The sequence below is a fragment of the Phaethon aethereus genome, assembly GCF_964289735.1.
Source record: "Phaethon aethereus genome assembly, chromosome: 2".
Taxonomy (NCBI): Eukaryota; Metazoa; Chordata; class Aves; order Phaethontiformes; family Phaethontidae; genus Phaethon; species Phaethon aethereus.
The window spans coordinates 144,613,274-144,624,415 of record NC_138582.1 but is presented as its reverse complement, the minus strand read 5'-3'; the positions used below and the strand labels follow the sequence as shown (position 1 = coordinate 144,624,415).

Sequence of the window (11,142 nt, the reverse complement as noted above, 5' to 3'; positions counted from 1 at the left end):
AAAATAAAAAACCTTACTATGACAGCACCTCCAACAGGTGCATCATAATATAATTTAATATAAAATTCAAAATATCTGACCTCGTATTTCAGACATCATGCAGTGTAGATTTAGGAAACATCACAGATTGAAAAGTAAACGTACTAATGGTAAAAGTTCTAGTGATTCAATGGAATCATTAAGGTTTAGATACTTTAAATATAAAGAAAACATTTGTACTGTGTCCATATTGGTTGATCCCAATCATCAAAGGCATTTGCTTAAAAGAACAGATGTTTAAGCATGATTTGTCACATTTAAATTAAAAAAAAAAATCCAGTTTTAAGTAACTTCTCCCCAAAACACAGTTTAAGCTACTTAAACACATACACTATCACACCTATCCACAAAAATAATTTTGGGGGATACCACTATTACATTTGTTAGCTTCAGGCCAGACTTTTAAAAATCCACAGATAAAGCCAATTTAGAAAGATCTGAGTATTCTTCGTGCTTTTGCAAGAAGAATTACTATATGCCTGAAACTGGAGCTCTAATTTAGAGCGTGGCCCAGAATGAGAAGCAGAATGAAAGAGAAACCCTTGCAATTCTGCAATTACTTCATATCCAAATAACCATTGTTTTCTGTATTTTTTAAAATCAATTCTAAAAACTATTTTCCCCTAAAAAGGCAACCTACTATGCTAGCAGTTTCTGCATATTTACAAATAATCCCCCCAAAACAGGGGATGATTGGAAAAATTCTGATACATTAAGAAAACTGTATATAACCGCATTAATAGTTAATGCAATTTTCAGCAATTTCACTGTGTTTTATCAACAGAGTATGCCACCTTAGATCAATGTCTTCATTAATTAAGAGTGCTTTACAGTTGAAATTACACAATTTAAACTGAAGGTAACATGCATCACCTCAGTTTAATAATCCAGTATATTACAAAAAAAACAAACAATGCAAAGAGCATCATGTAGCATAATAGCTTTGTCTGGCTTCCTCTGGAGATTGTTCTCAGTCTGCCCATAGTTGCACCTAGAAGTCCACCCGCAGAGTCAAAATCATTATCCTATATTTAAAGAAAACAAAAACAAACAAGCAAACAAAGCAACAAAAAACATGTTACTCTGAGGAAAAAAAGATTACCCCTAATGCTTGCTAAGTATAGTTTTCCTGTTTCAAACTTTCCAAAACTAAAATTATTTCAGAGGTTGTTTCTGAAAATTAACCAGGAAAAACTTTTGCCCATTTATCCAGAGATATTTTTTCTCCAAGCCAAAGCAAAATTTAAGCAAAAAAGGTATTTGTGACTTCTTTGTTTTTTGCTTCCCTCTTCTATTCTTAAATACAGTTAAATATAGAACTGCCTTTTAATACTACTATACATTTGCTGATTGAATATCTGGAGTATAAGGACCTTGATTGTGCCTTGGAAGTAATGCATTTGCACATCTATCTTTTTGAACAGAAATACTGCTGCTAAATTAGTTACATTTTACAGTCAACAATAACCTGTCAACATTTTAATACAAATGTTCATACTAAATGAAGGAATGCTTTACATTACTAACTTCTTAACCCTGCCCCATATTTAAAGAAAGTTAGTGACTAAGTACGTACCATTTCTGATAACATTTTATTTTGGTTTTTAACTTCTGTTCCAATTTCAATAGAAAGCTATTAAAAAAAAGGTAGTATTAAATATGAGTAATCAGTTATACATAGAGAAACCAGTCTAAAATACATTACACTCCAGGTAAAATGGGAAAACAGTACCTGGTATTTAAAAAAACCACAACAACAACATGCACAGTATTCTGTCAGTAACCCTTAGGAAAGTAAATACTTGTCAGCTGACTAGATGAGTCTAAGAGTCACAGAACATACTCAATGCTCTTCCTCCCTTTTTCCAGAGAATTCCTTATTAGAATTATTGCATGGACTTTCAAAAATTCAAGATCTAGTCAAGTCTGAGTAGCAATTACCCATTTCCTGGAACAACTGGTTAAAGCTACTGGTGCACAGCACAGAGGATCATGAGCCCTCTTTTTCACTCAGTGTTGCTGGAGTTGATACCTGTAACCTGCTAACGCATCTCTTCTGCAAGTTGCTGCTATGCTATAAGTGGGGTTTTCTTTTGTGAAAGAAAGTGGGGTTTTCTGCTTTGTGTCACAAAATAGCAAGGGCACAGCAGAACAAAGAGGCAAGCTGCAAATGCAAGTGAGAGTCAGTCCAGAAATAGTAACCAGGGTCAGCAACAGCCTGGTGATCACCCAGCACATCCATAGCTATGAGACAGGTCCAAGGTCAAGCCAGAAAGTCAAGCTGGGTTAGGGTCAGAATCAGGGAGGTGCAAAACCAGGCACAGACAGAGCTGCAACACAGCTGCAACGTAGCAAAGGCAGGGGCCAGCCAGGAGACCATTGGCTTAAAAGCAGCTCCCGAGTGAAATCGAGGAGAACCCACACTAAGGCTTCTTAGCAGCTCTTCCTCTGTAACAGTTCTTACCAGCACGCCAGCCTTGAACAACCAGATCAACTCCTAGAAGGGAGGGAAATGTGCTCCAGGCTCCCATGCTTTGGATTAGCCAAAACCCGTATGTTTTTTATGACACAACTTAAACCTCATTATTTCTTACTGCTGCGTTTCACCACAATCTATCGAGCAAAACATGAGGTTTCTAGGAAGATTATTTGAAGGTTACTCCACACTCCAAGATCATTACATTGCACTAAAGGATGCAACTGCAGAAAGAGCAGATGTGCTACTCCATCAGACACTATCAACCACCCTGTAGACATACTCTAGGACACTGACTTGAAATATAACATACCAGAGAAAGAGACAAGAAATGAAATTCTGTAACAAAGGTCAAAGCTTTTCTTTCTACCTCCTTAACTTATTCTAAATTATTTGGGTGGATAATTTCTTAACTTAAACCTAAAGTTTTACTTTCCATTTGAGACTAAACAAATTACTTTTAAGCAACAGGATATTAGTAATAGGAATTTGCATGAGTTTAGGCCTAAGAATTCACTGGCTTGTACTACATACATAGAAAACAGCACCTATTGCTACAACTGTATTTTAAAATAACATTTTAAAACATTTTTTAAAATGTTTTAAAATGTGGGGTTTTTTAAAAAAACCCACACAATTTTAATCACAGGGCTGTCTTTCAGTTAGACTTGCTTGAAAGAAGTCCTCAACTTCTGGAAGGAATTGGAATTATTAAAACAACAAATTTCTCTTTCAGAGTATATTAGCATGCTATTTCTAACAGCTGTTTTTACATTACAGATTTATCAGCAGATACAGCAGAAGCTGATGAGCCACAATGATAATACCAAACACAAGTAGTCCATTTTCTTAAATGAACCAGAGCCAGTTTACTGACCTAAACTCAAATTTTCTAGTTCCTGGAGGGACAGTAATTAATTCTGTAGGACAGTAAGCCTTAAGTAACACCACAGCTGTCCTCAAGATTAGCAAAAAAGGACACCTCTAGCTAAAAATCTAAATGAAGGAAGACTCAGTTATACAAATGAATGGTTGTGCATTTTTATTGACAATAATTCTTTCTTGTATTAAATTTATGTTTCAAAGTAAGTCTACTGCTTCACTGGTCCATATAATTTAATTCAATAAATGTGACGATACCACTATAATGAAATACTTACTGATTTAATGGCACTGACTTTTGTACGCAGACTTTCTGTTAACCTTTCATTTTCTTCTTCATAAACACTGTATCCACTATTGGCATAGCCATAGTTACCAGCAGAGCCTCCATCGCCTATGAACACAAGAGTCAGTAGTTAAGACAGAAACACCATTGCAGCAACTGCTTTTCACATGTGCAAAAGCACTCTTTCCATTTAAAAACGCATTTCCTCAATATCGCCCTCAGCAATCAGGAAGAGACACCTCATGTTCTTGAGCTACAGAATCAACCTTTGAAAAAGTGTAGGTTATCTTTCAATATGCAAATCAAAGACAAAAATACTGAGGAATGGTTGTAATTTAATACCATAAAGTTTATCCCCACATAGTGTTTTCAGATTACTTCTATGGAAATCAACCTAGGCATTACATGGAGAAGTGAAGGGAGCATTGAGGCCACTACACAGGGCAGTAAACTTAACTCTAACACACACAAATACCATTTGATCACACCTGCATTTAAAGGAGAGAGCATACTCTGATACTTACATGTATTTCTCTACAAACAAGACCTGAGATGAGAAGCCAGGCCTCTCGAGCAGAACACTGCCATTTCTGTTACCATTCTGCAGTTCTATTCCCACTCCTGCCTTTGCTTTTTGGGTGGTGGAGCTCCAGAACTGTTATCCAGACAACTGACTCAGCAAAGTGAGCAGTGCAGAAAGGAATGAAAGCTACTCGGCTCCACACATTCACTTCCTCCAACTGCTAAAGATCTACAAACAACAGCTGGACAGCAGCACAGGGCCAGCAGAATTAAAGCTGTGTCCTGTCTAGAGAAGAATCAGTCTTAGGCCTCAAATCAAATATTTGAAACGAAGAGAGACCAAGGCTGAGAAAGGCAAACAGAAAAGAACTACTACAAGGTTTATGATAAAAGATCCTACTAGATTAATTCAACTAGCAATCCAGCTATAAAATTAATCGATATTTACATGGCTAGTCAGAACACCACACTAAAATTGTCTGAATGTCTTCAGCTAATCCCTCTTCATGCAATTTAAAGTTTCTTGTGTTTGTGTGCCTTTTTTCTTTTTGAGGGAAAAGGGAGAAGAGAGACACCAACTACAATCACAGATGAGGCTCAGTCTCAAACCTCTCCAACGTTTCAGTATGTGCATGGCATACATAATATTAAGATTTTAAAAGAAAGAATTATGATGCTACTTTCGTAATAGATATTTTATATTAACCCATAAAGCTGTTCTTTAAGTGTAAGTAATGGAAATGTTTTAGTTGGTACTTTTTAACTGTCTTAATGTTATTCTATAAATTAAACTAATGACAAATTCTCAGCAAGACTGGATGAAACATATGTTTCCACTTCATCACAGTGACAGTCAAGAAGTTCCCCCTCCCCCTCAATCAAAAGTACCAATGCCAAGTATAAAAAGCTGACTAAAATTACATAATTTAGAGAGTCGGGGTTGTTCCCTTTGTCTTGTTTTACAAATGCATCTAAGTACAGTACTTCCTATCAAATGATGCACAATTATGAATACATTTATAAGTTAATATACCATACAGCTTCAGGTCAAAATACCATAACTATGATTATTACACAGACTGTGTCATAACAGATGCAAACAACTACCCCAAAGCTTTTAAACAGGCACAGCCACTTCTACATATGTAACAGAAAGCACTGTCACAGAACCACAGAATAGTTCGGGTTGGAAGGAACCTGTGAAGGTCATCTAGTCCAATCCCCCTGCTATGAACAAGGACATCTAGAACTAGATCAGCTTGCTCAGAGCCTTGTCCAATCTGACATGGAATGTTTCCAGGGATGGGGCATCTACCACCTCTCTGGGCAACCTGTGCCAGTGTTTCACCACCCTCGTTGTGAAACATTTCTTCCTTATATCTACTCCAAATCTACCCTCTGTTAGTTTAAAACCATCACCCCTTATCCTGTCACAACACACTAAAAAGTCTGTCCCCATCTTTCCTGTAAGCCCCCTTGAAGTACTGGAAGGCTGCAGTAAGGTCTCCCCGGAGACTTCTCTTCTCCAGGCTGAACAACCCCAACTCTCTCAGCCTGTCTTCATAGGAGAGGTGGTCCATTCCTCTGATCATTTTGGTGGCCCTCCTCTGGACCTGCTCCAACAGGTCCACATCTTTCCTGTGCTGAAGGCTCCACAGCTGGACACAGGACTCCAGGTGGGGTCTCACCAGAATGGAGTAGAGGGGCAGAATCACCTCCCTCAACCTGCTGGCCACGCTTCATTGGATGCAGCCCAGGATACAATTGGCCTTCTGGGCTGTAAGTGCACATTGCCGGCTCATGTCCAGCTTGTCATCCACTAGTCCTCCAAGTCCTTCTCGGCAGGGCTGCTCTCAATCCCTTCATCCCCCAGCCTGTACCGATACCGGGGGTTGCCCCAACCCAGGTGCAGGACCCTGCACTCAGCCTTGTTGAACCTCTGAGGTTCACACAGGCCCATTCCTCAAGCTTGTCCAGGTACCTCTGGATGGCATCCCGTCCCTCAGGCATGTCAACTGCACCACTCAGCTTGGTGTTGTCTGCAAACTTGCTGAGGATGCACTCAATCCCACTGTTTATGTCATTGATGAAGATATTAAACAGTACTGATCCCAGTACAGACCCCTGAGGGACACCACGCATCACCAATCTCCATCTAGACATTGACCCATTGACCTCTACCCTGTGGGTGTGACCATCCAATCAATTCCTCATCCACCCAACAGTCCACCCACCAAATCCCGTCTCCCTCCAACTGAGGGAAGGATGTTGCGGAGGCCTTACAGAAGTCCAGACAGATGACATCCATAGTTCTCCCCTTGTCCACTGGCATGGTCACTCCACCAGAGAAGGCCACTAGGTTGGTCAGGCAGGACTTGCCCTTGGTGAAGCCATGCTGGCCATCTCGAATCACCTCCCTGTCCTCCATGTGCCTTAGCATAGCTTCTAGGAGGATCTGTTCCATCATCTTCCCAGGCAGAGAGGTGAGGCTGACAGGTCGGTAGTCCCCAAGGGTCCTCCTTGCTACTCTTTTTGAAAATGGGTACAAAGGTTTCCCTTCTTCCAGTCACCGGGGACTTCACCTGACTGCAGTGACTTTTCAAATATCATGGAGAGTGGCTTGGCAACTACATCAGACAATTTCCTCAGAAATCTGGGATGCATCTTTTCAGGTCCCATAGACTTAGGTATGTTCAGGTTCCTCAGGTGGTCACAAACCTGATCTCCTCTTACAATGGGAAAGACTTTGCTCCACCAGCCCCAGTCTTGTGGTCCATTCACTTGAGAGGTGTGGGAAGAAAGGTTGCCAGTGAAGACTGAGGCAAAGAAGTCACTGAATACCTCAGCCTTCTCCTCAGACCATTGGGGGGTTACGCTTTCTTTGACCTTCCTTTTCTGGCTGATGTAACTGTAGAAGCCCTTATTATTATTCTTTGCATCCCTTGCCAAGTTCAGGTCCAGCTGCACCTTGGCCTTCCTAACTCCATCCCTACACAACTGGGCAGCATGCCTGCACTCATCCCAGGATACCTGTCCCTGCTTCCACTGCCTGTGCATTTCCTTCTTGCCCTTTAGTTTGACCAGCAGGTCTCCACCCAGCCATGCTGGTCTCTTGCCTTCCTCTCCTGATTTCTTACACCTGGGGATCGAGAGCTCTTGCACTCCATAGAAAGCGTCCTTAAAGATCTGCCAGCTCTGTTCTGCTCCCTTGTCCCTGAGTGCAGTTTCCCAGGAGGCCCTACTGACTAACTCCCTGAAGAGATGGAATTTTACTTCCCTAAAATTCAGGGTCCTGACTTCACTCTTTGCCTGCCCCATATCCCTCAGGACTGCAAACTCCACCAGCGCATGATCACTGCAGCCCAGGCTGCCTCCAATCTTGACATCACCGATTAGGTCACTTGCGTTGGTGACCAACAGGTGCAGTACTACATACCCTCTGATAGGGCTGTCTTATTACCTGGCTTAAGAAGTTATCCTCAATGCACTCCAGGAGTCCTGTGGATTGCCTACACCTCACCGTGCTACTTTTCCAGCAGATGCTGGGGTGGCTGAAGTTCACCATCAGGACGACAGCCTGCGAATGTGATGCCTCCTGTAGCTGGAGTAAGAAGTCTTCATCAACAGACTCCCCTTGATCAGGCGGCCTGTAGTAGACTCCAACCACAAGGTTCCCTTTGCTGCCTCAGTCTCTGATTCTTACCCATAAGCTTTCAACCTGCTCACGGCTATTCTTCAGAGACAGTTCTTCACACTCTATCCATTTCTTGATGTAGAAGGCAAGAACTCTGCCCTTTCTTCCTTGCTTGTCCCTTCTGAACACCCTGTAGCCATCGATAGCCGCACTCCAGTTGTGGGATTCGTCCCACCAAGTTTCCGTAATGGCAGCCAGGTCGTAGCTTTCTAGTACAGCGGCTTCCAGCTCTTCCCATTTGTTGCCCATGCTGCGTGCAGAGGTGGAGGCACTTCAGCTGGGCTGTCACCCTCTTAGAGGAACACCCCTTAGTTGCTTTGATGTCTTTCGCTGGTGCAACAGGCTGAGGGGCCTCACTAGCACCCCATCCCACTAACTGTGGCATATCATCCAGCTTGTCATGGGTAAGCCTGATCTTATCCCACTAGCTCTTCAAGACTAGTCAATAGGCCCCACTAGCTTGCAAGCAAAGACCCACTCCCCCTTTTGAGAAAGGTTAATCCTATCTGATGCCAGCAAGCCCAGGTGTTCTGTAGGCCGTCCTGTTATCAAAAACCCCAAAATTGTGGTGGTGACACCAGTCATGGAGCCATGTATTAATAGACTGGGCCTGCCTGTTTCTCCCTGTGTTGCTGCCTGCAACTGGAAGGAGAGAGGGAGGAAGAAATAACCTGTGCAGCAGATTCCCTTACCGACTGTCCCAAGGCCCCAAAGTCTCTTTTGATCACCCCTGGACCATGTGTGGCACTATGTAGAAGCCTGGCTACTACTGTTTACAGGAAGGACAGAGACTTCAGCGTGGCAGTTCTATGGGCTGACTTGCAATGCTGTTCATTGACAAGACATACAATATGGACATGACCATAACATAATCATAGGCTAAAAAAAGAGGTACCTGGTAGCTGGTGCCCGCAGCAGAAGTACTGGTGCCCAGCTACTACTTCCAGCCTACTAAATTGTCCTGGTTTCAGCCAGGGTAGAGTTAATTTTCTTCATAGAAGCTAGCGTGAGGCTATGTTTTGGATTTGGGATGAAAAAAATGTTGATAAGGTGCTGATGTTTTGAGTTGTTGCTAAGTAGTCAAGGACGGTCCAGCTTCTCATGCTGGCCTGCAGCAAGCAGGCTGGGGGTGCACGGGAAGCTGGGAGGGGACACAGCTGGGACAGCTGAGCCAGGCTGGCCAAAGAGATATTCCCTACCATATAATGTCATGCTCGGTATATAAAGCTGGGACGAAGAAGAAGGAAGGGGTAGAGGGACATTCGGAGTTATGGCGTCTGTCTTCCCAAGAAACCATTACACGTGACGGAGCCCTGCTTCCCTGGAGATGGCTGAACACCTGCCTGCCCATGGGGAGTGGTGAACAAATTCCTTGTTTTGCTTTGCTTGCGTGCGCGGCTTTTGCTTTACTTCTTATTAAACTGTCTTTATCTCAAACCATGAGTTTCCTCACTTTTACTCTTCCAATTCTCTCCCCCGTGCCACCGTGGAGGAGTGAGCGAGCGGCTGCGTGGTCCATAGTTGCTGGCTGGGGCTAAACCACGACATAAATAAAAAGAAATTCTAGACTGACAGTTGAAACATCAAGGGAAAGCAGCAAATTCTACTGCATCTGATAACAGTCATAGCAGACATTTAAGTCTTCTGCTTGATCTTCCAGCAGATTTTTTTTAAAAAGTAGTTTCAGGATGGTCCTTCTTTGCCAGAAACATGCTAAAAGAAGGCACACTCTTTCCCCTACGCTCCTTCCATAAACATCCATCACTTCACTCTTCCAGAAACATCATACTGAGCGGGATGGCCTTCAGTCTAACCCCTCTCAGTTCATACCCGAGAGCAAACCATTAGTCTGACAAAGAAAAGGACTGAAGACCTAAGCATTATCAAATACCCACTTTTTTATGATAAACATCCCAACACCTCTTTTGATCTAGTAAGAAGCATATCCAAGACCTGTTTTATCTTGTGAACATACTATTACACAACACAAATTCAAAGTGTAGAAGTAAATCTAGGGTAGTGTTACAGACACACCTGTTTTAGCCACATAGCATTTATCAGCCACTAAATACTCACCTTCTAGGAAGAAGTACCAGAACTCCGTCATAATCTTCTGAGGCATAAAAATTACCTAAGCTTTACAGTGAGGTGACAGCACCTACATGGTTCTAGAACATGACATCGGAGTTCAAAGTTTATAGTCATCAGTGAGGCTGCTGACTATGGGGCCTAAGCTTCTCAAAACACTCGGCAAGAACTCTGCAGAGTTTGCAGACCTGCCTTTGCCATCAGGTTATGTTTGGACTAAATTGACAATAGTTGGGCATTTTTGACAATAGTTGGGCATTTTTTCCTCAAACACATCAGGAAAACATACAGAAGTACTAAAATTAAAAAACAACTAAGAATTTGGAAAGGACTTGACTGAAGAGTGGCAAATCTGTCCACTCATGGAAATATGATGTGTTAGAACCAGTCATGAACACAATTAAATACAAATCCCGTAAGTCCAGCTGAGCTAGAAAAACAGACAGAAGCACGGGTAACGGATGCAATACTTTTTCCCAAGCTGCAAGCCTACACCCATCAACACAGCCCCTCTCACGCAGAGATCCCCCTGAAGACCCTACCCGGGGACGGGACCGGCCCAGCCGGCTCCGGCAGCGGCTCCCACAGGCCCGTGCAAAGCGCGGCCCACACGAGAGCCCCGGCCCGCCCCACCGAGCTTTTCACCCCCTCTCCCTCTCCGTTGAACCCTCCAGCGCCAAGTAAGGATGTGCCACGCAGCCGCTTCCCACCGCCGGTGCCCCGCCAGGCCGGCCGGGTGTCGCGGCTGCGGGTTGCTGGCCCCGCCGCCGCGGGCCGCCGCGCTTACCCAGCCCCGCGCGCCTCATTGCTGTGCCCGAAGCTGCTGAGGGAGGAGAAGGAGGAGAAGGAGGAGAAGGACGGGAGCGACTTCCGCGCGCACAGCGCCTGCGGGAAGCGGGACTCGGCGGAGCGGCCGCGACCCTACTTCGGCTCGTCCGCCCGGCTCATTCACCCGCCGAGCGCCACGACAACGTTCCGCGCCGCGCGGCCCGCTGGGTACGGCGGGCCTTCAGCAGGGCGAGGCTGCACCGCCCGCGCGGGGGCTGATGGATGCTGTAGTTCCGCGCCAAAGGTGGGGCGGCGGCGGCGCTGCTGAGGGGAGGCTCAGCCCAGCCGGGCCCGGCGCCTGTTGTGCGGCGGGCAGGTCGGGGACGG

At 44.1% G+C, this 11,142-nt stretch overlaps 1 protein-coding gene across 1 annotated transcript; it reads right to left on the bottom strand.

Annotated features, from left to right (window-relative positions):
* Nucleotides 1-776: 776 nt before the first annotated feature.
* Nucleotides 777-10,793, bottom strand: BET1 (Bet1 golgi vesicular membrane trafficking protein; the record flags this gene model as incomplete). Its single annotated transcript, XM_082015224.1, has 4 exons — nt 777-1,064; nt 1,616-1,672; nt 3,676-3,791; nt 10,775-10,793. The coding sequence occupies 4 exons, from the start codon at nt 10,791-10,793 to the stop codon at nt 909-911; spliced, it is 348 nt and encodes a 115-aa protein (XP_081871350.1). The 3' UTR covers nt 777-908.
* Nucleotides 10,794-11,142: the final 349 nt, after the last annotated feature.